This window comes from Syngnathus leptorhynchus, chromosome 16 (genome assembly GCF_054491065.1).
Source record: "Syngnathus leptorhynchus isolate UIUO chromosome 16, UIUO_Slep, whole genome shotgun sequence".
Classification (NCBI taxonomy): domain Eukaryota; kingdom Metazoa; phylum Chordata; class Actinopteri; order Syngnathiformes; family Syngnathidae; genus Syngnathus; species Syngnathus leptorhynchus.
The window spans coordinates 4,515,519-4,539,075 of record NC_141210.1 but is presented as its reverse complement, the minus strand read 5'-3'; the positions used below and the strand labels follow the sequence as shown (position 1 = coordinate 4,539,075).

At 44.9% G+C, this 23,557-nt stretch overlaps 4 protein-coding genes across 6 annotated transcripts; 3 read left to right on the top strand and 1 right to left on the bottom strand.

Moving 5' to 3' along the window:
* The first annotated feature begins 398 nt into the window (after positions 1 to 398).
* On the top strand, positions 399 to 2,387 carry LOC147044265 (histone chaperone asf1b-B). The gene is made up of 4 exons (XM_085934921.1): positions 399 to 837; positions 1,306 to 1,421; positions 1,587 to 1,763; positions 1,850 to 2,387. The coding sequence occupies exons 1-4, from the start codon at positions 729 to 731 to the stop codon at positions 2,039 to 2,041; spliced, it is 594 nt and encodes a 197-aa protein (XP_085791047.1). The 5' UTR covers positions 399 to 728; the 3' UTR covers positions 2,042 to 2,387.
* A 466-nt stretch (positions 2,388 to 2,853) lies between these two features.
* Positions 2,854 to 10,776, top strand: prkacaa (protein kinase, cAMP-dependent, catalytic, alpha, genome duplicate a). Of its 2 annotated transcripts, none has more exons than XM_085933392.1 (10): positions 2,854 to 3,586; positions 7,614 to 7,675; positions 7,796 to 7,924; positions 8,029 to 8,127; positions 8,244 to 8,326; positions 8,431 to 8,557; positions 8,649 to 8,744; positions 8,816 to 8,938; positions 9,109 to 9,273; positions 9,443 to 10,776. In XM_085933392.1, exons 1-10 carry the CDS (start codon positions 3,541 to 3,543, stop codon positions 9,566 to 9,568), a joined length of 1,056 nt encoding a protein of 351 aa, XP_085789518.1. In that variant the 5' UTR covers positions 2,854 to 3,540; the 3' UTR covers positions 9,569 to 10,776. The 2 variants fall into 2 exon arrangements, with proteins under 2 accessions (XP_085789518.1, XP_085789517.1); XM_085933391.1 differs by lacking the exon at positions 2,854 to 3,586 and adding an exon at positions 5,144 to 6,433.
* A 2,005-nt stretch (positions 10,777 to 12,781) lies between these two features.
* samd1a (sterile alpha motif domain containing 1a) lies at positions 12,782 to 19,214 on the top strand. The gene is made up of 7 exons (XM_085933390.1): positions 12,782 to 14,743; positions 16,918 to 17,293; positions 17,474 to 17,604; positions 17,701 to 17,758; positions 18,051 to 18,138; positions 18,208 to 18,322; positions 18,387 to 19,214. Exons 1-7 carry the CDS (start codon positions 14,357 to 14,359, stop codon positions 18,531 to 18,533), a joined length of 1,302 nt encoding a protein of 433 aa, XP_085789516.1. The 5' UTR covers positions 12,782 to 14,356; the 3' UTR covers positions 18,534 to 19,214.
* Positions 19,215 to 19,440: 226 nt separating this feature from the next.
* On the bottom strand, positions 19,441 to 21,880 carry LOC147044262 (very-long-chain enoyl-CoA reductase-like). 2 transcript variants are annotated; one of them, XM_085934183.1, is made up of 11 exons: positions 21,713 to 21,880; positions 21,398 to 21,449; positions 21,279 to 21,323; positions 21,110 to 21,213; positions 20,531 to 20,652; positions 20,357 to 20,462; positions 20,219 to 20,291; positions 20,098 to 20,141; positions 19,961 to 20,018; positions 19,809 to 19,897; positions 19,441 to 19,736 (listed from the first exon to the last, which is right to left on the bottom strand). In XM_085934183.1, exons 1-11 carry the CDS (start codon positions 21,878 to 21,880, stop codon positions 19,563 to 19,565), a joined length of 1,035 nt encoding a protein of 344 aa, XP_085790309.1. In that variant the 3' UTR covers positions 19,441 to 19,562. The 2 variants fall into 2 exon arrangements, with proteins under 2 accessions (XP_085790309.1, XP_085790310.1); XM_085934184.1 differs by having other exon boundaries at positions 20,537 to 20,652.
* Positions 21,881 to 23,557: the final 1,677 nt, after the last annotated feature.

Here is a 23,557-nt window from a genome sequence, read left to right as displayed (position 1 = left end):
TCACCACCTAGCAACCTGCCTAATGTCTAATAAATGGGATGCGTCAAACAGCACCCCCATCAGGCGAATGTCTGCTCTACACCCAGGGGAAATGAATGGTGACATTCCTGGAATATTTATCGGGATGAAAACCTGCAGCCAAGCAAGACGTCTAAAACCTAATCTGCACCTAATCTCCCCTGAACTGCAGAAGGTGGGCAGGGTTTAATAATACATGCTTATAAAATAAAATACATTTTTATATTATACTTAGGAACTCAAACAACATTAAGGTAGTTAAATAAATGTTTATATTCTTCCCAAATTGCTTAAATTGTCAGTAGAGTTTGCGGCCTCACAGTCTGTTGAGTGTACTCCCACAGTTGACCACAGAGGGGCGTATTTCATTTGCAAGCAACCGGAAGTTTAAAGCCTTTCCGTGAGGCGGCGCAGGGCATCTTGGGTGAGCTTGTCAAAGCGGCGGGAGAGCGGGTAACGTCTTACTCCAAACATTTTGGGGCTCAAAAAAGGAGAAAAAGACAAAGCCTTGGCCTTTGTAGTATGCGATTGAATTGCGTATATTCTGTTGTGTAAAAAGAAAAGTCTGGTGTTTAAAATTAATTCGACGTGTGGATTTGCCAGACGGCCAAGTGAGCTTTCAGGATTTCCCGGGAAAAAGGTATTTGAAGCGCCTGTTTTGTGCTTAGCTGCACCGTGCTAACGCTAGCACAAGCTCGGCGACTCCAACGATGGCAAAGGTACAGGTGTTGAACGTGGCTGTTCTGGATAACCCAAGTCCGTTTGGGAACCCCTTCCAGTTCGAAATAACATTTGAGTGCATGGAGGACCTGCCCGAAGGTGAGCACCGCTACTGTCACTTAAATGCTAACCGCTAACGGCTAGCTGACTTCATTTGATGCAATTTTTACGAGGTCAGATGAATATACCTGCAAGCTTTCTCGACTCTATTCAAATGTATCTGCAACGTATGTGCATACATTTCCAGAATTTAACAAAAGCAGCTTTATTTGACGATTGCGTTCAAATAAGTTGTGTCGAATCGTAAGAAAGTTGTGATTATTCTAAAGGTGTTCAAAAGGAACCAGTTTCTGGCCAACATCTTAATGCAAAGTTAGAGGAAGTGTCGAAGAGATGTGAGTTGAGACAGAATTAGTCTCTAACATTATTAACATTGTTATTTTTTTTTAAATAAAATTGATTAACACAGACATTTAGCCATGATGGCAGGAATTGAAGTCAATATCGTTCTATTCTAATTTTGTCATCTGAGTAACATGACATCCCATCGTTTTTATGCTTGTCCAGACTTGGAGTGGAAGATCATTTATGTGGGCTCAGCAGAGAGTGAAGAGTATGACCAAGTCCTGGACTCAGTCCTGGTCGGACCAGTACCTGCTGGACGACATATGTTTGTGTTCCAGGTGACCGTCGTGTTTTATTCCAGTCTATGGCTCCAGCAATTAGCTGTGTATTGTATTTAATTGACACAATGAAGATGAGTAATAACAAATAAAATCCCCCAAGTAATAGTGTTTAATATATTCCATATTCTCCACATTCACCCTTTTTTGTTTTTTTCTTCATAGGCAGATGCGCCAAAGACGGGCTTGATCCCAGAAAGCGACGCCGTAGGCGTCACTGTCGTGCTGATCACCTGCACGTACCGAGGCCAGGAGTTCATCCGCATCGGTTACTATGTCAACAACGAGTACACGGACCAGGAGCTCCGCGAGAATCCGCCCATGAAACCAGACTACACACAGGTTGGGCCAACTTAGACATGAATGTATTTTTCATTTCCAAAAGTCAGAGAATGTATTGAAATATTGGTGTTGGTTCTTGTGTTAAGCTCCAGAGAAACATCCTGGCATCGAATCCGCGCGTCACCAGATTCCACATAAACTGGGAAGGCTGTGCCGAACGGATGGAGGACTCAGAGAATGTTGACCCGTCTTCCAACTCCATGCTGCCGCCATCCTGTCTTCCTGGCAAAGCCCCGCCTTTGGGAATACTACCAGAGAACTCAATGGACTGCTTATAGACGTGTCTCGTTTCATTTGTTCTTTTTGTGAAGTTTGGAGGGTGGTAGTGGGATGGGGGTCATTCTAATGTATAGACTCGATTGCCTTATAATTGCTCTACTCCTTCAAGCGCTTCAAAAAGTGTGGGGAAATTCCACATAATTGGATGTGGTTCAGTTTTGCTTCCCACCACTTACACACACGGCAGATTTGTACCACACTAAAAAAAATTACAGCACTGTAGTTGCATCCAAAAGGCAATATTTGCTGTGCAAGTTGACACACTGATGGGAAATTGTTACTTTCTCCATGTGTTTTTTTTTCTAATTTGCCATTTTGTGTTCCAAATAAAAATATGTATTTGTATTTGTGTGTTGTGAGTCATGGTATATACACGTATGTGTAGCTGTAGATTGACATTTATGAGTAATTCCGTATGTTTTCACATGTTGCTAAAAATAGCCTGTCAACGTCACGCCCAGTCAGATGGATCGGGCAGCAGTAGCTGTTATGACTGCACGAAATGCTTCTATTAATTCGACACTGATAATAATGTGATTGTTTTGAGTTCCGACATAATTACTCGTCAATCGCTAGATTTAAAACTTGATTAATTCGAGCAACCGGTGATTTAGAAGGTAGAAAAACAACAGCTCCGTTACGGTCAGGTTAGCTATTGGCTAGAGGCAGGCTTTGTAGGCGGGACACAGCTGGGTTCCTGACCAATCACATGTCCGTAGCCATTTCTCATGTCAAGTTATGTCCAATCCGCACTGGCTCTCTACGCCTGTCATTCCAATAAGCCAATTGGAAGCTTTCAAGGGGCGCTGCTCGGTGGATGTATGACCGGAGTTTCCCTTGCGGTCTAAAGATTAATGGAAAGGCTCTGTTGATTTGGGGAACTGTCCCTTAGACGGTCGGCTCCGCATTCGGCCTGGCTGGATTCGAAGCGTACGTGGATGAGAAAGAAAAGAGTGGACGGAACGAGGAATTAACCTGGATACCGTATTTGTTTCTGCACAGAAAAAAAAGAAGAAAGGGCCTGCCCCCACACACAGTGGCTGGTTTGACAAGGCCAGTGTGCGACTACTGTGGACGCTAAAAGGCTAACAGGCTAACAGCTAGTCAAAAACTGGGGGAACGAAAAGCGGCTGCTGACCATTCTTTGTATGCCCCTGGACTACCTTTGGATAGGTTACTTCAACTGTAAAGCTTCAAAACCTCTAATCGGGTGCTGTTTTGAAAATTTAATATTGGACAAGCAACCCGAGCTAACACCCACTTAGCCGCTTCTGCTAGCCTTAGCCAACTGTAGCACAAGGCTCGGTTTTAAAAGTTGTGCGTGAAAACAGTGGTCGTCAGAAAGACGGGGAATATTTCACGAGCCGTTTGTCGAGAATGATAACGGTCGGGTAGTGGGCAACCGGACAGCTTCATCGAGCACTGTTACTCGGCGTGATCGTCAAGCCAACCCAAGTCGCTACCGAACCTCCAGGAGTCCGCTTGACAGGCTGCCATCATGGGCAACACGCCCACCGCGAAGAAAGGCAATGAAATGGAGAGTGGTAAGTCCAGTTTATTTAATTATTGTATCAACCTTTTTTTTTTCTTTCTATATATGTGTGTTTTTCCTCCCCAAAGTCAAGTTTTCATCTAGTGCAGTTTGGCTTTCTGGCCTATCCGTTGATCTGCACCTTCCATTGAACAAACGAGGATTTTATTCGTGTTCTCTTCGGATTTTGTGGCAAAAGCTCGTGATTAAAAGTGCCCCGAGGTGCATGCAGAGGTAGCACTCATGACGACAACACAAGCAGCCTGCATTGAGTTAGGCCTCTTCGATGTTGTGAAAGTCTATCCCAAGCTAATAATTAAACCCACTAATCTTGAGAGGGGGGGGGGGGGGGATCATTCGTCTTATTGCGATTTTAGTCAAAATGGTGGAATGTGAGGGGATATTGTGATTGCAGTGACAGGGAGAGGACAGGACAATGCAGTCATATGATGCCCGTGCAATGATCCTCTCCGGGCAAGCAAACTTAGGAGTTGAGAAGTCTTTTGAACATCATGTGAGGGAGCACACATGTTCAAGAACAAGGCTGTTTGTATCTTGTATATAAGTATATAAATATATGTATGGGTTCGTCAATGACACAGACGCTGTGCATTGCTAAGTGCAGTGCGCAAAGTGTCAAACTGTCCATCATGTCTTGCAATAATATTACTCTTTAGGAATATGACCTCTGTCTCATTGATAATCAACACATCAATCAACGTCAATACTGCTGTTTAATGTGGGTCATAATTGTGGTACTTGGAGAGTGAAGTATTTTTACCGGTTGTAGTAGATAGAAAAATCTGAACAATTGACTGTGAGGCTAATTGGCCAACGAGATGAGCCATACGTTCTCCCGCCAACCTGATGAACCCTTCGGTCGAACACACCCTGTTCCAGGACATTCCGTTATAATGGTCTGTCCCAGAGTCAAACTGTCGCTGTCATAAAAACTTTTGATAATTAGAAGTTTTGTCATTGGGATTTTGTTGATAACTCCTTGTACATCATAATAAAGTCCAATCTATGGATGTATGATGAGTTATTGCTTTCTTCACGGTTCATGGGGTCCAGGCGAAGGCTCAAGAGAACTCGGTGTTATGTTTTTATTCATAACATCGCGAGTGACGCTCAAGTGTGAGCTGCGAAATGAGCGGCGGCTTCTCGTTGCTGCTCGTGAGGACGTGTGAAAGAAGGGAGATGTTTGACGCAGACGTCCAAACTGGTGTGACTCTTTCACTTGTTTGCTAGTTAGGAATTATGTGAAACTGAATGCAAATTGGCATGCTTAATATTCTGTTTGGGTAGGATTATGTAAATCTGTTGTTGTTGTGAAATTAGGAGGGAAAAGGACCTAATGTTAAACAAGAAAATGAAATCCTCTTCCTAATATGTACCAACTTTATTTTTTGAAAAGTAAAAAAAAAAAAATCCTCCCATAATATTCTAACATTGTTCCCACAAGACGTGTGTTTTTTTTTTTTTCTGGCATATATAATAACAGAACAGAGATCTTTTTTTTTTTTTGCGTGCAAAATACAGTGTCAAGTTTTATCGAAACACGGTTCAATAAAGAGCTGCGGCACCGCGGTGTACAAAACTGAGGCCGAGCCCACAGGAAGAGGCCCGACCCAGTGGAGGAAGTGAAAGAGCGAGCGAGGTTCAGCCCAAAGCTTCCTCGGATGGGAGGAGTGGGCGGAGCTTATGTCATGTTTGTGCGCGTTTCAGTGGATGTCAGCCTTGCTCTCTTTGTGGTGGCACATTGTGAGTTTTTGTAAGAGCCTGCAGCCATGCTTGTTAGTATTTGGATGTGAACACACACACATACACGGTCTAGCCAGCTGTTATGTAAGCAATTGTTTTCCACCAACACTTTCAACGGCGATATCAGTCAGTCATTGTCAAGTGAGTGTCAATACGAGGCAAACTTGTTTTTTTATGAAAAAGTGAATTCCGTTGCTCTCGTCTGTTACGTATGCCCAACCCTTGTGATCTGCACTTAGTGTCAGAAATCGGTTTAATCAGATGACCTCGCTGATTTAGGATAACTTGTGACGACGTCAAGGAGAGTAGAGTACAAGCGGAACTTGTTCCTGCGTCACACTCGCCCAGCGAGACCCATAAGAGAAATGTGGGATTGATTTTTTTTTTTTTTTTTTCATGGGGAGGGGTAGTTGCGTGGATCGATCAATGAAGCCCTGTCACCGCATTGACTCTGTACCATATTTGGCTGTCTTTATTGTCTCTTGAGCTAAACACTTGTCATTGAATGCACATCATTTCAAAAGTGTCCCAACTGATTGTGTCCACTTTGCCTCGACCACGTTTACGCACAACTTCCTCTCAGGTTTGGATAGATATCCTAACTAGGCCCCGCCCTCCCCGATGACCACATTTCGATCAATATGTGTGAACACTCGATCAACACTCCCCCTGTGTGTGTGTGCGTGTTCGATGTGAGAGACAACAGCAGGCGAGAACCTTGCGTACAGAATAAATATTGATACAAACCAAGCAGGGGTCCAGTTGATTCATGTGACCACTGACAACAAACTGGACGCTTCTCGGGATTGAGCTGAAACGTCAGCGAGGACGCTCGTTTTCGCCGTGCGTGAGGCCGACCGTAAAACTGACCCAGAGAAACTGGGAAGCGGGGGAATGAGTCAGAAGCTGTGAAGAAGAGTCCAAGAGAGACCCCCGCCCCCCCAAAAAAAACAAACTGTTGTGCTCATGTGCGACCGCAAGAGCTCCAGAAGACATGCGAGCAAGCGGGACTCCTCAAAGGAATCCTCAAAGGAGTCATCGCGCTCATCTGAATCGAGCTCGCGTTCGGCAGAGGTGCCCGTGGTCATCCCGGATGGTGAGAAATTTGGAGTAATCCCGCTTAGAACATGAATGGCTGCAGCTTCCCAGCTCTGACCTTTCCAGCTCAATTGGTGCCTCTTTCCCAGGAAACCCTTTATTTATTTGTATTTAATATTATTATTTTTTTGTCTTCCGCTCAACTAGTCAAATCATCTTGCTCCCAGCGGGACATTCTGAACGCGTTTACGCAATCCCTGTTCTCGCTCAGCCGATAGTTGCAGCTGTTGCTCTTTGGAGGATTTGCAAGCCTTATACTTGTTTAAATTAAATGTCCATCTGTGTGTGTTCCTGTTCAATGGTTCACTGTTGAAGTCTCCACCATGCCGGCAAAGGATTTTGTATGTGTGTGTGTGATGGCATTACCAAAAGCTACCAGTGATAAAAGGAAAAGTCTGACGCTAGTCTTGGGATGGAAAATTGCGTCGCTCCTCCATACAAAGAGCCATAGAATTCAGTAACTATCATCTGCGTTCGCTAATTAATTTCACAGTGTAAATGGAATGTAGCCAAAAGCAAAATGGCGAACTGACGAGCGTGGAAATGATAAGTTTCTGTCCGGCATCTTCAAATGTAGTTTGACTTAATTTCACTTGTTTTGGTCTGATCCAGTTCTTGTTTGACTGTTAGAAATTCAAAAATGTGACCAAAGATATTGCTTGTCCACAGTGAGACTAGTTTGAGAGTCAAAATGGCGACTGTGACGGTTGGAGACTGTACCTCTTGCAGATGACTGGCTTTGTGCTCGCATTTAGCCGCGGGCTGTTGTTTGGCATTGATTATTCCGACATTCCCGCACGATCCTGAAATGCTCAATATACTTTCCGCTTTTTTTTTTTTCAAGCTGATGTAACGAGTCGCTCTTGCTTTCAATTATTTGATTTTCTGTACGGTTGCTACAAACTATGAAAAGCGTCACCGTGCTAGGAGCTCTGCATCCGTCCTCCACAGCGTGTTCTTTAAACAATGAATGCAGAAGGACTTATTATCAGCGTGTTCCCACAGAGAATCATGATTCAGCTCATAAAGATAAGGAGCAAAAAAAAAAAAAGTGTACTTCTGCATATGATACCATCACGCTGTTGGAATATGTCCGCAGGCGTGTCTTTGACCGTGCATGTGTTAGCTGCGCTGAAGGCCAGTCGTTCTCATTTTTTTTCTTTGTTGCCCCATCACAGTGAAGGAGTTCCTTGCCAAAGCCAAAGAAGATTTCCTCAAGAAATGGGAGAATCCAGCACAGGTAAGACCAAATCTAAAAGTTATGTTCGTTGGAGTTTCAAGCGCGCCCTCTGCTGGTGTAAGGCGAAACTGGCCATTTTTCTAAGAAAAAATTGACATTGTCCTTGGTGTCTGTTCTCAGCAAACGGCAGGATTGGACCACTTTGAGCGTCTCAAGACTTTAGGCACCGGCTCCTTTGGCAGAGTCATGCTGGTCAAGCACAAAGAGTCGGGCCAGCACTTTGCCATGAAGATACTTGACAAACAAAAGGTAACTGAATTGAAAAAGTTTTGTTGTGAAAACGCCTCTGCGAGACGTGAGAGGAGAAAATGGATGATGAAATAAAAAAACCAATCTCTTGCGGCGTCTGTCAGGTGGTGAAGCTGAAGCAGATCGAGCACACGCTGAATGAGAAGCGCATCCTGCAGGCGGTTAACTTTCCCTTCCTTGTGCGACTCGAGCACTCTTTTAAGGTTTGCATTTTGTTCGTCTTTGTACTGAGCAGGCTGCTTGCCTCATTTCCGTTTGATTTTTTTTTTTTTCGCATCTTACTTGCGTAATCATGCTCATCTTGCTCGTCTGCCAACAGGACAACAGTAATCTCTACATGATAATGGAGTACGTGCCCGGAGGCGAAATGTTCTCCCACTTGAGGAGAATCGGGAGATTCAGGTATCCCCCCCCCCCCCCCCTCCTGCTTAGTTTGTCCTAAATACATCTGCTGTGTACAAATTGTCGTATTTTTACATGTATGGGTTTTTTGGTTTTCCTCACAGTGAACCACACGCCCGCTTCTACGCGGCGCAGATTGTACTGACCTTCGAGTACCTTCACTCGCTGGACCTCATCTACAGAGACCTGAAGCCAGAGAACCTTCTCATTGACCAGCAGGGTTACATCCAGGCAAGGCCGTTTGACATTGCTTGACACATTTATTATTATTTTTCTTTTCAAAGTATTAGTATTGAGTACCATACACTTTTTACTTGGGCAGGTTACAGATTTCGGCTTTGCGAAAAGAGTGAAAGGCCGAACCTGGACTCTTTGCGGAACCCCCGAGTACCTGGCACCGGAGATCATCCTCAGTAAAGTGAGCATTTGACCACAATTCTCAAAGCTGCTTTTGAAGATACCTCAGCACCTTTTTATTTGTGTTTCCAGGGCTACAATAAAGCTGTCGACTGGTGGGCTTTGGGAGTGCTCATATACGAGATGGCCGCTGGCTACCCTCCCTTCTTTGCAGACCAACCCATCCAAATATATGAGAAGATTGTATCAGGGAAGGTGAGTTTATTAGGTTGTCATTTTTTTGCAGTGTGTGAAGTGCACAGGAACAGTTTCTCATCCACACTGAGGTTTTTATTATTCCGATCACTTCATATCCTTTCACGTTTGTCATCAAAAAAAAAAAAAAACAAATCCATTTGCAACACTGACTCACGGATTGTATGCAGGTTCGCTTCCCCTCGCATTTCAGCTCGGACCTGAAGGACATGTTGAGAAACCTGCTGCAGGTGGATCTCACCAAGCGCTTTGGAAACCTCAGGAACGGAGTCAATGACATCAAGGGCCACAAGTGGTTTGCCACCACCGACTGGATCGCCATCTACCAGAGGAAGGTGAGCCCCCCCCCTGTCACTCCTTAGCGGTGGTGAGGAAGTTAGTTACTCCAGTCGATTATGACTTGAGGGCTGGCTGTCTCCAAATTAAGGTGACCCCTTAAAAAAAAAAAGAGGTTAGGTCACCTGCTCCGATCCACTCCTTTAATTGCGTAATCATGTGATCCAGGTGGAAGCGCCATTCATCCCCAAGTGCAGAGGCCCCGGCGACACCAGCAACTTTGACGACTACGACGAGGAGGAGATCCGAGTGTCCATCACGGAGAAGTGCATCAAGGAGTTTGCCGAGTTCTAGGTTCTCATTCAATGCTTTGCCAGAGTTGGGCTTGTGGGGGTGGGACGCGCGGATTGGGCGGACTGCTTGTTCGTAACCCCCCCCCCCCCTCCCTTCCCCAATCCTTCGTCTCCAGACGGGAGACGCGGGTCAAGCAGCAAGGAGAGAGCCACCACAACCAGCAGTGTTGCCTTTTTCTCATTTCTAATGCCAACTGTTACCTGTTCATCCCTAAGCGTATTTCGTCGTGGCGGGGTTGTCATCAGGCGTCGTGAAGGTACCAAATCTGCTTGTCCCCCCCCCCCCGTTCTCTGAGCGGCGACTTGATTGTCTCGTTAACCCGCCGCCCCCGCAATCGCGCACCCACCCACTCCAAAAGCGTCCAAGCAATACCGAGTCCAACAGATGTGCCTATCGCCATGCCAACCGGTTAGAGCACTGTCAGACAAATAGCCTCCATGTAAAGCTTTAGAGTCAGAAAAGATTTATCACCAACTACGCATTTCTTTTTTGTTTCTCACATCTGTCTTTACTGCAGCTTATTTTTCAATCCTACTGGTGATCTCTTTTTTCTTTTCTTTTTTTTTATGTTGATCTGTGCTTGTCTTTATTTGGTGTTTAACATTTCGATTAAACACTTTGGTTATTTAAATTCCTTACAATACGTGTATATTGATTATATACACTGGATATAAAAAGTCTGCACACCCCTGGTGAATCTAATTTGGGGTTAATCAGAAGTAGATGTGTGTTGACTCCCATTTAACTTTTTTGAATGAAATTGGTTATGAGCACATCCTTGGAAGTAGGGGGTGTGTAGACTTTTTCTATCCACTGTATATAGAGAGGCAGTCAAAAGGATTCAACCCCCAAATTGTAAACGGAATGAACCAACATTTCCATGAAAACGTTACATTGACCGTCTAGTGAACATTTGTCCGTTTGCAAATAAATGTGCTTCACGATTAGCGGCACGGTTGCAAAAGTGGTTACCTCTGAGGTTCATGTTCAAAACTCCACTTACTCCAGCTTACTCCGACATTCCACAAATATTCCGCCAAGACTCGATGGATGCGCTTTACAACAGGGCTTTGAATGCTTGTGAGAGCAAGCCTAAATGATGGGGAACATTTTTCAACATTGACTCTCATAGCTGTGACATCCACTCTGCCCCATTTGGCAAAACTGAGAGTATTGCAAGGTTTTCTGTAAGGATTAAAAAAAAAGAAGAGTAGCAAACATGTTAAGAGAATTGTGCCTGTGTGTGTATGTATTTTTTTATTGGCCCAAAACATGTAACCGACCCTGAAAGGCTGGTAACATTTGCTCAATTGAATCTGGCTCTCGGAGGACTTGACAAAACCTAAAATGGCCGCCGATCAGAAAGATTTTCCTCAGTGTCCAATTGTTATTTGAATTTTGGATGCAAGACAATCGCAAACCAGTGCTGATCCCTGGTTTGTTGATTTGTGAAGCTTGTACACTTACCGTCCTCCCTCACACGCCGTGCGAGGCCCGAGGTGCTAGACTTGCGTGTCGGTCTTTCTTTCTTTCCATGCGTGTGCATTGCTTTTGGACTAGCGTCACTCCATTTTGTGACATAACTGTTTTGTTTGTTTTCTTAAACGAATGTGATCGGTTTCAATGCAGGCTGTCGTCTGTTAATGGCTTCGTAATGTAACGGAGCTCAAACGCAGGACGAAATTCATTTCCAATGCCCCCGACTTGTCTGATTGGTTTCAAATGCTGTTTGGAAAATATGATGTTTTGATGTTGTTGTTTTTTTGTTTTTTTTAGGTCGCGGTAATCCGGTGAGCTTTTCTCTCTCTCGCTCCTATTTAGTAAAGCTATGTGGACGAGCTTACTTACACATTCGATACACGATGTTGTCACATTAAGCGTGGATTTTGACCCAAATTATTTTTTCAAATACAGTGGAACCTCCAAAGTCCAAATTGTCAAAGCCCCTCTCTTACACCCCCCACCAACCACTAAGATCTTAGCTACATGCATTGTTCGCCTCATAGTATAGTTGCCTAAGTTTAAAAAAAGAAAAAAAAGCACAACAAATTTCAACCAACGAGGTACTCTGTTACCTCAGTTTAACTTAAGCAGATTACCCATGACCAGAATGACCAAGAAAGAAAAACGATTCACCTCATTTTTAATACTGTGACAGCGAGTTCAAAATGAAATAACGCTAATGACCTTGTGCTGAGCTGACGACTTACTTTGCCACAGTGAGTTTCATTTCCAAATTTGCAACGCTATTGTGCCCCATTTTTGAGACATTGGACTTTGGGGGTCCCCACTCATGTGAAGACACTGTATGTATGTACCGCATTGAAGAGAGCACATGTAATATGTTAAGACGAAAAGGCAACAATCCACCTTCCGGGTTGATGCTTTAATATTGTTGCGTGCCACATGCCTCTATTGTTATTATTGTATATCAGATGAACACTAAATAATAAGTGAACAGAATACTTTTCTCTGGTTGTTTGCCTTCAAATTAACATAAACATAAACTTTCCATGTTCAAACATAACTCTTTTTACATCCGACATGTTTTAGGTTCATATTTTCTAATTGTATTTTCAAAAAAGAAAAAAAAATCCAAAGATAAAAAAATATATAAAAAAATGGTGACACTTTTTTTTTTTTTTTTTCCCCTTCTCACGACCCGGGTACAGTGATTGTGTAGTCTAATGTTGGGGGGGGGGGGGATATTACTGTATATTATAATGCCTTTACAGTCTTAACTATCTTACCTTCTGGAGAACTTGACAGATACCCTTAGAACACAGTTTAAATGGTTAAAAAATAAATAAATATATACATATATATATATATATATATATACATAACATATTTTGCAAAATGTATAATTCTAATAAAGTTTTACTTGTTAAGACAAATCTGTCCGCGTTCTGTGTACATTTTCTAGCCAACCAGCAATTGACCACGTCTACTAATTGCGTTACTCCAAATAGAAATGACCAGGATAGTACTGGATGTGCAATTGGCCATCCGATAAAAAAAAAATTAAGACCCCACAAATGAACCAAACTTCGTTCATATAGCATCAATTTTAAAACGCAGTACACAGTTACAGTAAATAATTAAATGAGCTAAACAAGACCCTTTTTTTACGTCAAATTTTGTTGCATGGTGTGCTATACGACATGCAAAAGGCCTAAAAAAAAATCCTTGAAAAACAAGTCTTGTATGCAGACCCCACTCACGAAGTCACACCCACCCTGTCCTCAACAAATTAGTTTTCAGGCCACGACAATCAACTAAAATGTACCGTGTGCAGACACCCCCCCCATCCCAATGCGGTTTTCCAGCACAGCCTCGTGTTGTGTTTTGCTTTAAATGGCCTTTGTTACAGTGTGATGGCAAGCGACCCGCAAGAATTCCTCGCTACACCACCTTTAAACAAACGTTCAAATGAGTACTCTGACTCCCCCTTTCACGCGTCCTGCGCTTCACGCATGTTGTATACACGCGCAGTTCGGGAGCGACGAAACTTTTGACCGCATCTCTACTGGTCTACCTTTAGCGCGAGGCAGCCAGCGTAGCGCGAATCTGACAGTGGGGCGACAGTTAAGTTAACGTGTTAACCCGGAAGTGGTCCTTGTGTGACGTATAGAATTAGGTCGCTTCGATACGAAATTATATTATAAGCCTTTATTTTGGTACGATATACCGGAAGCGCGTATATTTCCACCTGGGCATGCCAACGAGGGGCATAGTCTTGAGGAAAACGCTGTGAGAATAAAGGCCAAGAGGACGTTGTTGTATCATTTGTCTGCTAGCGTCACGTTTTTAGTCAAATACGTTTTAACGAAAGCTTGCGAGACTGTGAAACGACTTGGACGCAGCTAGCGTGTCAAACCCGGAAGTGGGTTACGTTTGATTTCACATTACGAGATACATCAACACGAACGTATCTTTTTGACTTTTATTTTAACGCGACGTGCCGGAAATAGGTCATTGTTTACACTTGAGCTTATCAACGAGGGAGCGTGAAGAGGCGACAGTCTGCAAATCGTGTAAATGCATTAATGTTGACCGTTTTCGCCGTGACGTTTATTTCAGATACGTATTAGCCTTGCGAAATTACAACCATTACCATGGCCTCCAAACGTGCCGTTGCGTTGTTTTAGTCACGCGTCGCCGTGTGGGACGCTTTAACACAAACTTGTGGCGTTTAACTTTTCCGTTCCACCTTAAGCGCACAGTAGACGCAGGCTGCGTCGACTGTGTGGAGCAAGCTAGCCTGATATTACCCGGAAATGAACTGCTTTGTGTTTCACAATTGAAGTCACTGACAATACATTGTCAGGGTCGTGCCATTAATTTTGAAACGTCGTTCCGGAATTACGTGTTTGTGTTACGTTTTGCTTCACAACCGGCGAGTTAAACTAAAACGCCGTACCTGAAGCATTGTCGACTGTCTCCGAGCGTCATGTGTCATTCAAAACACGTTGTAGCGTGACGAGATTACGACCCGTCCCCCAGCTCACTTTGTTACTTGCTAAACGTGCCCCCACTTTGTTTAGTCGCGCGTCGCCCTAAGCTCCACCCAGCAGTACGAGCGAGCGAAAGGGAGGGCGAAACTTTTGGCCTGGAACTCTGCCGTTCCACCTTAAGCGCACGAGCCAGACGCAGGCAAGCGTACGGACGAAGGTTTCCGCTTCTCGGCCGCTGCAACTAACGCACTAGAGAGGCAAGACACCCCCTTACTCCTTATACCCCCACTCCCCCCCCCCTAAAAAAAATTAATAACACAAGAGGAGGAAAATGTCCGACGCCAAGTACCGCGAGTGGATACTGGACACTATCGACTCTCTGCGGTCGCGAAAAGCCCGACCGGACTTGGAGCGAATCTGCCGAATGGTCCGGCGGCGTCACGGGTGCGAGCCCGACCAAACGTGCGGCGAGCTGGAGAAGCTCATACGCGAGCAGACGGTGCTCAAAGTCAACTACAAGGGCTCCATTTCGTATCGAAACGCCGCCAAGGTTCAGAGGAGGTGCCGCAAAAAGGACGACGCCGTGACAGCGTCTTCTGCAGCGGCGGCGGCAACGGCGACGTCTGTGGCGGCCGTCAACGACGCCAGTCACTCGGACTTGAGCAACGGGGATAGCGCGCTCGGCCCCGCGGACCCGGACGACGACGATGAAGAGGAGGTAAGTCACGTTTCTTTCTTTCTTGTTGTATTATTATTATTATTTTTACAATTAAGTAATTCCATCACAGGTGGGGAGACAAAACACAGCAGAGCATCTCTTTTTATTTGAAAATATATGATCTCTAAGCGTCTCTAATGTTTCTTGAGTGGGGAGTGGTTTGCGAGTGTACCCAGAAAAGGAATGCCGCAAACGGGGAGCGGCGGTTGAGCGCTACCGCGGACGACAGAAAGGAGGGAGGAGGAGGTGGAGGGGGCGAGGGAGAAGGTGCGCGTGCGAGCACAGTAACGCGCATTACCCACTCGTTTATGCTCAAAATCCAGCCAAACACACTCACGAGTTGTTTAAAAAGGGTGTACCTTTCGACAGAAACAGCTGTTTGAGCTCGAAACCAACCCAAAACTTAGCGTTCGTGGAGCTTATGGTCGGGCGTCGGTCAAGCTCGCCCTCAATAAGTGAGTCAAACCCCGAAGTCGAGTTTCACAATTAAACAACTGAAGTTCAGGCTCACTAAAACGGCCTTTATTTTGACACCATCCAGCACACGCGTTTGTCTTCGTATAACGTTCATAACCAGGGACTGAAATGTAAAAAAAAGTACCAAAAAATACAGTACGCGAGGACATTGTTGCTTTTTTTCCCAGCGTCATGCGTTTTTAAGACACGTTTTAGCTGTGACGAGAATACAAACCTTACTCCCAAACGCGACATCCACTTTATAATAAGTCACATTTGAGCGACTTATCCCGTGGCTATACTGCCGTGGAAGTGCCATCTGCGTCACTTTTTCTTTTTTTTTTTTTTTTTTAAATCGATGGACGCGTGACGAGGCGACACGGCAACCCACTGTGTGCATTATCGGACACTGAAAGAGCGCTGTTCTGTATTTTTGTTTTATCGGAGCATTTCCATATAAAAGTGGTTGGTAATTGTAAACGACAACAAGCTTGCTTGCTTGCTTGCTTGCTTGCTCGCTCGCTCGGTTGCTCGACTGGATGGACGTGGCCGTCCGTCCGATGTGGGTTAAGCCGCGATCACGTCGAGTTAGTCCCCCGTACAAATAATTTTAAAAGGCGATGCAAAACACATGTATTGGATCACCCGATGTGTAAACGGGACGTGTACGATAACGGACGCGTCCAAACGCCAAATTAGGGTTGCATGCGCGTCGCTTCAAAGCTGCCCCCCCCCCCCCCCTTCATTTTGCCCTCCCTCCCTCCTACAAAACGCCCTCTTCGCTCGCACCACGCACGCACAATGGCGAGACATTCGAACTGCATGCGCACTTCGTAGGAAAATGTGCGAAAAACAACACAAACCACCTCCCATCGGCCCTTTCTATGTTGTCGCTTGCGTTTTAGCGATCAAGAATGAATGCAACCGCCGAGGAGGATCACATCGGCGTATGTTTGCAGCGCCACACGATCCTCGGTTGGTGCTTTTTCAGGGGCGGTAGTGAAAGTTGTGTGAAATGCGGCGAGGCGAAGCGCGCTCCACGACACGCAGCAGCGAAGCTCGTTCACGAGCCGCCCCGTCGAACAAGAAACGTCCCATCAACTCGTTATTTTCCCTTCTTTCTCCAAAGTTGTGCGGCTCGTGAGTCGCAGCTAATGATTTACCTCCACCGGGGTCAAATTGCGACATGTGCATGAGTATTTTTCAGACGCGTTCGGATAGTCAGCTCCCTGCAGTCGTGTCAACAATCCCTTTCGGGTTGAACGCACTGGGGACGAGCAGGCTTTTCTTCCAGGACCTGCGCTGAACAGTTCAACCATGTTGTTCGTGTTTTAGCAAACGGGAAGTAACAGAAAGAAAAAAATAAATAAAAATAGCAAGGAAAAACTAAAGTTTTATCTTCATTGAGCTACTTTTACACAAGCAAATATGCAGAAGAGCTACTCACATTCAGTAACATTTCATAGAATTCCCACAGTTGTACAAAAAATGCGCAATGTACAGATGAAAGAACACAATGTACAGTATGGTATACATAAAAGAGCAGTCCATTTACAAACAGAAAACTATCTGTTGACCACCCAGAATGAACACTGTACTAATTGCAGACCAATTCTTGTATTTTATTTTATGCAAACGCAACAAATCAATCCTGACAAGTCATATGCAGAATGTGCAAAGTCAACTGGTCTCAATGTATACACTCTTAACTCTTCCAGGCCGACACTTCCATGGCCATGGACACAGATAGCAATATGGACGAGGAAGGGGGTGACGAGAGCAGGGATGGCCAGGACGGACCCTTCCCTTCACCGGGCCCCGTGTGCTTGGCCACGTCGGCGGTATTGCGAGCAGCGTCCGCCCCCTGCTCACCCTCTCACGCTCGTCCCGCTCCCGGCCCGGGTCGCAGTCCCGGTGCGGCCCCAGGCTCCGGTCTGGATTGCGTCATCTCCTTCCAAATGGCCACCGCCAGGCCCAGCTCTCTACCCGCTTCCAGCCCAAAGCCCCTCACATACAACAACTTGGCCAACGGGACCAATGGGGTCGCCGGCTGCCCGGTGGAGCGCCAGGAGCTTGGAATGCACACAGACAAAGGTAACCTCCTGTTGTCCCCGTCACCTGGAGGCAGTTAAAGCGCCCTAACGTAAGCATTAAGCTAGTGGGGACATTCTATAGGGAGTTGTCGGGTCATTTAAAATAGTAAATAGTTTGAGAGTACACTTTTTGCCGTCATTATTTGCTACACTTAAGACTTATTTCTGCCTCTGTTGTTAGTATGTCCAGTGACAGTCCACCCCGTAGCCATCTGCCCGAGCGCTCCCAAGAACAACCTGAAGGAGGAGGACAAGATGGAGGACAGCAGCCCCCTCTTGGACCAACTGGTACCCGACTACGGCGTGCAGCTGGTAACACAGCCCCGTTTCTACTGTTCATTTTCTGTTTCCTGCTCGACCCGACCTGACTCTCTCCATGTTTTTTTTTTTTTTTTTCCCATCACACAGGAGAGGAATGGAGATGCGTCCCAGGTTAGAGTGCAGGCGCTGTCATCGTCGAACGACTGTGAGTTTGTCAAAAGTCAACAAAGAAAGAAAGAAATTGTTTGTGCAGCTTGATTAATTCATTGCGACGCCTTCTGGTGTGGACGAGTTGGCCACCTGGGGGCAGTAAAGCCTAATAAAAAAAAGTGGTGTTTTTCTCTTAGGGAAAATTTAGTCTTCAATTAATTATTTTTGCTATGCATTCAATTGTGCATTCACAACATGGCATACGCCGCGCCATTCAGACATTTTTTTTTTTTTTATCCTTTGCAGGAGCTATAATGTATGATTGAGCCCTGTGTTCCCTTCAACAGGCACTCTAAAGAAGAACGCGGACATGCTCGCCTCCTTGGCACAAGCCGAGAGCGTCCACGTGAACGGCAACGATAAAGGCGACGACCTGTAAGTCGAGCGTCAATCCTTCTCATAATGTGTAGAAACAAAATTCATGTCGTCTTTCTACGTCGGCAGCTCGGTGAAGAAAGAGAAGTTGAGTCAAAACTTGCTGCAGTGGACGGTGGCCGACGTGGCCAGTTACTTTGCCGATGCTGGTTTTCCAGAGCAAGCCCTGGCCTTCAGGACGCAGGTGGGTGCTCGTTCCCGTACGTCCACGTGGTCATTACGGAGCTAAATTGGTTGTCGGCCCACAGGAGATCGACGGCAAGTCGCTGCTGCTCATGCAACGCACCGACGTTCTGACCGGCCTCTCCATCCGACTGGGGCCGGCGCTCAAAATCTACGAGCGCCACATCAAGGTGCTGCAAAAGAGCCACTTCCTGGAGTGCGACGACCTCTGATGGTGGGCAACGGACTATGTCAGGGGGAAGAGCGAGTGAACTCTTCTACTAGGATCCTGCCACGGGATGGATATATTGACGCGTGGAGGAAGGAAAGGACCTGTGACAAAACAATCATCCTACCTCTCATGATCCTCGTTCTACCCCGTGCAAAAGGAGCAGTGGCCCTTTAAGAAAAGCCACACGTGCACTTCCTGTGGACTTTCTGACTGCGACGCGTTTCGCCTCTGACTCCCACCAAAGTCTCGCAGCTAAAACAAAACCAACGCGTGTTACGTGTACACACATCCAGTTCCTGGCGTAGCTGCGAACACGTGACCTTCCGTGTTCATTTCTCTCGTTATGTACCTCATTGCGTTTTCGTTAGCGGCGACACACGTGGTTGATGATAAAAAAAAAGAACAGGCAATATTGAAGATTTAAAAGGCCAACGCGGTGGACCACATGCAATATTTTCAGTGTTAATTGTCTGCCGCTTTGTTCGTGTCGTGATACAAGTCATCCATTTGAAGTGTGTAACATTCCATAGCATGTAGCATTTTTTTTTTTCTTTTTAAATCAATCAGTCCATGCTTCCGACAAGAGTCACAAATAAAGTTCACGCCTGTTTGACCTATTGGTTTAATTTTTGTTTGGCAATGTTCGATACAGATGAAGATGTCTAGCTTGTAGCGTGAACATAATCATGAAGCCATGTTACATGATGACTGTATTCAGTAGATAAATTAATCAATACAAACAAACCACCTTCAGGAGGCTCTTCAATAGCATTAGCTAGCATACCGCAAACCTTTAAGACTTTAAGCAGCAAAACGTTGACGGTACATCCCGTGACCTTTAGAGATTTACAGTACGCAGATTGCCATGCAAACGTCAAAACAATTACAACACTGCTGAAAAGAAAAAGGACACCTGTAATTTCTAATTGGGCTTTGTTGCATTCATTTTGAAATACATTTTGAACGACCCTGGGAGGACATAAACAAAAATGGCCCCTGATAGGAAAAAAAAAAAAGTACACGTGGCGCTCTAAAGGATGAATGGTAGTATAGGAGAACGCAGGCTGGGGTAGTCCTTGAATTCCCTTAAGTAGGCGCGGTGTTTGCCTCGGGCCCACACGCTCATCTGCACAAAAGCGGCCAAAGTGAAGAGAGCCACGGGCAGGCACTGCGTCATCACGCTGAAGCCCAACCACGAGCCCACCTAAACACGCGCACACACACTAATGAACACACACACAAAAAATGCACCAAAAAAAAGTGATTGCTAATTGACCTCATATGTGTAGTTTGGACAAGACACCAGCCAGAAAACCCACGTGAAGGGATTCTTCGTCGGGTAAGGAATCTTCTTGGATTTTGAACCTTAGATGACAGGAAAGACATTTTCAACTTTTATGCAAATATACTGTCAAACAATTTAAATACCTGGCTGTTTAAGGTTACGAAGTACTATGTGGATGGAGAAATTCCCAACTTGGCAAAACTGCGTGCAAAAGAAAAAATATAACACAAACATGAGTACTTAGTTATATTCACAGCACTGATTTTAATTTTAAACCTACCAGGAAAACGTAAAGTCCAACATTCACCTGCTGCTGCCCGTAAACTAAAAAAATAAATAAAAAAATTATGAACTGCTGAATGAACAAACACGAGTGGAGCATCCGTGAAGATGACACTTACGTGGTGGCGTGTAGAGCGGGTGGTTGATATAGTACGCCATCCAGGCTGCGGTACACCAGTAAAATCCGCAATTCTGCAATGATTACCATTCAATACTTGCTGAGTCATATTTTGCTGACACACACATAACGGACTCACTTTAAAGATGTTCCGTAGAGGCATGGTCCCGTGTGAGATGCGGTGAACAAAAAGCGTCTCCAGAATCCTCTTGATGTAATGTAAAGAGTGACAGATGCAAGCAGAACTGCGAAAAAAAAAACACATTCAAATATAATGATGGGGAAGAAAAAAAAAAAGTCCTAATAAACTGACACTGACTGTACGACCCAGTTCTTGCTGGTGGTGAAGTCATATTTTGGAGCGTAGATAAACGGGAGGCGTAAGTAGAACATTAAATAGATGACCAGCGGACCCACACACTCTGCAAGGAACACCTAAAAAGGCAAAGCAGAGGTCAAATTTATTTGGACAGTCTGTCACAAAAACTGGATCTCAGTAACCTGCTCTTATAGTGAAGATCTTGACTTTTTGGTTCTGATCTGTAAAATAGTGATCATGTAAAGATTCAGAAGCAACATGGTGGGGCACTGTCAAGAACCCTGGATGAGGGTGTGGGGGGGGATAAACACCTTGGAAAGAAATGGGGCCATGAGATTAGATGTCCCGGGATAGATAGACACTGCGGGAGGTGAGAGCAAAACAAACGACCGCAAATGGCCTTTTGGGTGTCACACTCAGTAGGTCGACTGTTTATTTGCTACCTGGCTCTTCGGAAGGGACTTACCCAACTTAATCCCGTATCTTAACACCCGCCACTATCATCGTGCAATTATAGACACCATCAAAAAAAAAATATATAAAACAAAATCTGTGTGTGGGTTAGGAACTCACAGTCCCCCATGTGAGTTGTGGACCAAGGTCACTGAAGTAGAAGCTGGCTGTGGTTCCCACAGGAAGTGTTTGGAGAACTTCCTCATCCCTGAGACACTTTGTTTCTGAGAAAGAGAAATCTGGTTCTAGATGACCTCCCAGATATTGTAACCTGACCTGGTGCACCTACTTGGATCTAAGCGTAGAGATTGTCTCGCAGGGTACCACTTTGGATCTGTCAAAATGGACACACCTGTAGTGAAACATTAAAAGGTTTTTTTCTTTTCTTCTTCTTTTAAATCTACGTACATGATTTGTGAAACAAAGCCTTAATATCCAAAATAGTGGCAGTTGGCTCCACCTGTAATCACAAGGCAAACACAATTTTTGCTTTTAATAACAACACTGATCTTGACTACTGCAATGATGTCATAGTTTGTCCAAAACGACAGAACATCAAAGCCCATCCTAGGAGGTGCCAAAGTTAACTATAAAACCTCCAACATGCTTCACATTCTTCAGCTGTCTTACTCGTGTAAGGTCAAGGACTAAACATCTGCGATCTCGATGCAATGATTTAAAAATACTTTATCATCTGAAAATAATACCGGCCAACACTCTTACCTTATCCAGCAACAGCAGTTTCTCTTTAGTCTTCACATCCACAATCTCTACCTCAAAGTAAACAATCCTTTTGGGCTTTTTAGCTGGTTTGGGTCTGGGTCTGGATGAAGTCTTCTTCTCGGGCTCGGAACTGTTTGGATTTTTTGCCTCTAAGGCCAGGACATCCATGATTGCCAAGAGTCGGCTGGCGAAACAACCTCCGGCGCTGCTGAATCGTTGGTCTGGTACGAGTGCTGAGGGAAAAGCTTTTCAACGCCGGGAGGAAGACGGTGACGGATCGCAACTATCCCTCGAGTTTGTGTGCCGAGCGTGCAGTAAAAAAAATGCCTGGAAGACAAACCGGTGTGGAAGAACATGACACTGAGCCTCACCTGAATAGCTCGGACCGCAGCCTCGTCATGCTAAGCAGAGGCGTTGAAGACGAAACCGGAGAGCCACAAGACATAATCCACAGAACGCCATTTGCGAGGCTAAATATAAGCCGCCTGATTTGCTCTTCACACAGCAGCTCGGACGTAACCTTGGGACGACGAATACAGTGCACAGTCGAGCCAGTGACAAATACCGACGTGTGGTCCTTTGGACCCAGGTCAACTGTCTACTACTTTAGAAGAAACTGCTTCCGTCTGTTGTGATTCTAGCTCCAGCAAGCCTGCTTTCAAGTTGGGTTTGGTGTGATGAAGCCACACCACATGCCATACACACACTTCTTACTCCCACCTCTGACCTCAAGACCACCTGTTTACCTATTCTTTCCTACTCCTGACCTCAAATGTCCCATTAATAATGTCCTCTATGCAGATCTACTCAAGTGATTTCACATTAGGCTATACTCCAAAATGTCTGGCAGATGTTAGAAGTATTTTTATTTATATAGTATTATTATCTGATTCCTTTTCAATTGTGAGGGCAGCATTTTTTTGTATTACCGAGTCACATACTGTATTATATTCTTGAATTGCAAAATTAATTTTCATAAAGTACCTTGTTTCATTATAATTTGGAAGAATTTTCTATCATTAGGTCTGAGTTGGGTTAGGCTTAAGGTTGATGTAAGGTAAGGTCTTCTCATCATCTCACAAAGTTTTTGTACATTGTCAAAAAAAAAAAAAAATCACACGCACGCGTTGGGTGAGTCGGTCTCAGGGATTCGTCAGAGCCTCCACTGGTGAGGTCTGAACATCTGATTTATGGTGTAAATTCACGATGACGCATTTCTGAACAGGTCTCACAAAGGCAACAGCAGAAGTCACAATTTGCAACGATGTTATTTGTTGTGACTTGATTCAGTATTGATTTTACATTTTACACAGCTAAGCGGCCAAGTGGTATAGTGTCCACCCGGAGATTGGAAGGTTGTGGGTTCAGATCCCGGTTGCATCATCCTATAAAAAAGGTACCCATTTTTACTTTTGAACTAGTGTTGGCTCGTGAGTGAACGATTCCTTCAAAAGACCAAATCTTTTCAGTGAACGAGAGTGAACTTCCTAAAGTGATTCGTTCTTTTTTCAGTTCATATGGCTAACCAGTAGGTGTCGGTAATGCGCATTGAAGCTTGTGCCACCTCGCCGTAAAACAAAACGAAGAAGCATATGACGTAAGTTTCCGTACACGAACGAGTCGTGAATTGCATTTCTCGTTCACCAACTGAACGGATCTGTGAGTGAACGAATCAGTGAGTGAGTGATTTGCATTTCCAGTTCATCGCGAGAATGGATCCTGACTTTCCCGTTCGCGAACGAGTCGATGGGTGAACTGCCTTCCTTCCCGTGCATCAACGGACCAGTCAGTGAACGTGTTGCGTCTCCCTCCTGGCGTGAATTATGTAAGCCAGAATGTAGATTC

Coding starts and splice junctions, on each gene's coding strand:
- samd1a (XM_085933390.1), top strand. CDS start 14,357: ATGTCCGACGCCAAGTACCGCGAGTGGATACTGGACACTATCGACTCT. Junction 17,294..17,473: donor TGGAATGCACACAGACAAAG/GTAACCTCCTGT, acceptor CTCTGTTGTTAG/TATGTCCAGTGACAGTCCAC. Junction 18,139..18,207: donor AACGATAAAGGCGACGACCT/GTAAGTCGAGCG, acceptor CTACGTCGGCAG/CTCGGTGAAGAAAGAGAAGT.
- LOC147044262 (XM_085934183.1), bottom strand. CDS start 21,880: ATGGATGTCCTGGCCTTAGAGGCAAAAAATCCAAACAGTTCCGAGCCC. Junction 20,653..21,109: donor CACAACTCACATGGGGGACT/GTGAGTTCCTAA, acceptor TTGCCTTTTTAG/GTGTTCCTTGCAGAGTGTGT. Junction 20,019..20,097: donor TTGGACTTTACGTTTTCCTG/GTAGGTTTAAAA, acceptor TTTTGCACGCAG/TTTTGCCAAGTTGGGAATTT.
- LOC147044265 (XM_085934921.1), top strand. CDS start 729: ATGGCAAAGGTACAGGTGTTGAACGTGGCTGTTCTGGATAACCCAAGT. Junction 838..1,305: donor CATGGAGGACCTGCCCGAAG/GTGAGCACCGCT, acceptor ATGCTTGTCCAG/ACTTGGAGTGGAAGATCATT. Junction 1,764..1,849: donor TGAAACCAGACTACACACAG/GTTGGGCCAACT, acceptor TCTTGTGTTAAG/CTCCAGAGAAACATCCTGGC.
- prkacaa (XM_085933391.1), top strand. CDS start 6,304: ATGTGCGACCGCAAGAGCTCCAGAAGACATGCGAGCAAGCGGGACTCC. Junction 8,327..8,430: donor AGGAGAATCGGGAGATTCAG/GTATCCCCCCCC, acceptor TTTTCCTCACAG/TGAACCACACGCCCGCTTCT. Junction 8,558..8,648: donor ACCAGCAGGGTTACATCCAG/GCAAGGCCGTTT, acceptor TTACTTGGGCAG/GTTACAGATTTCGGCTTTGC.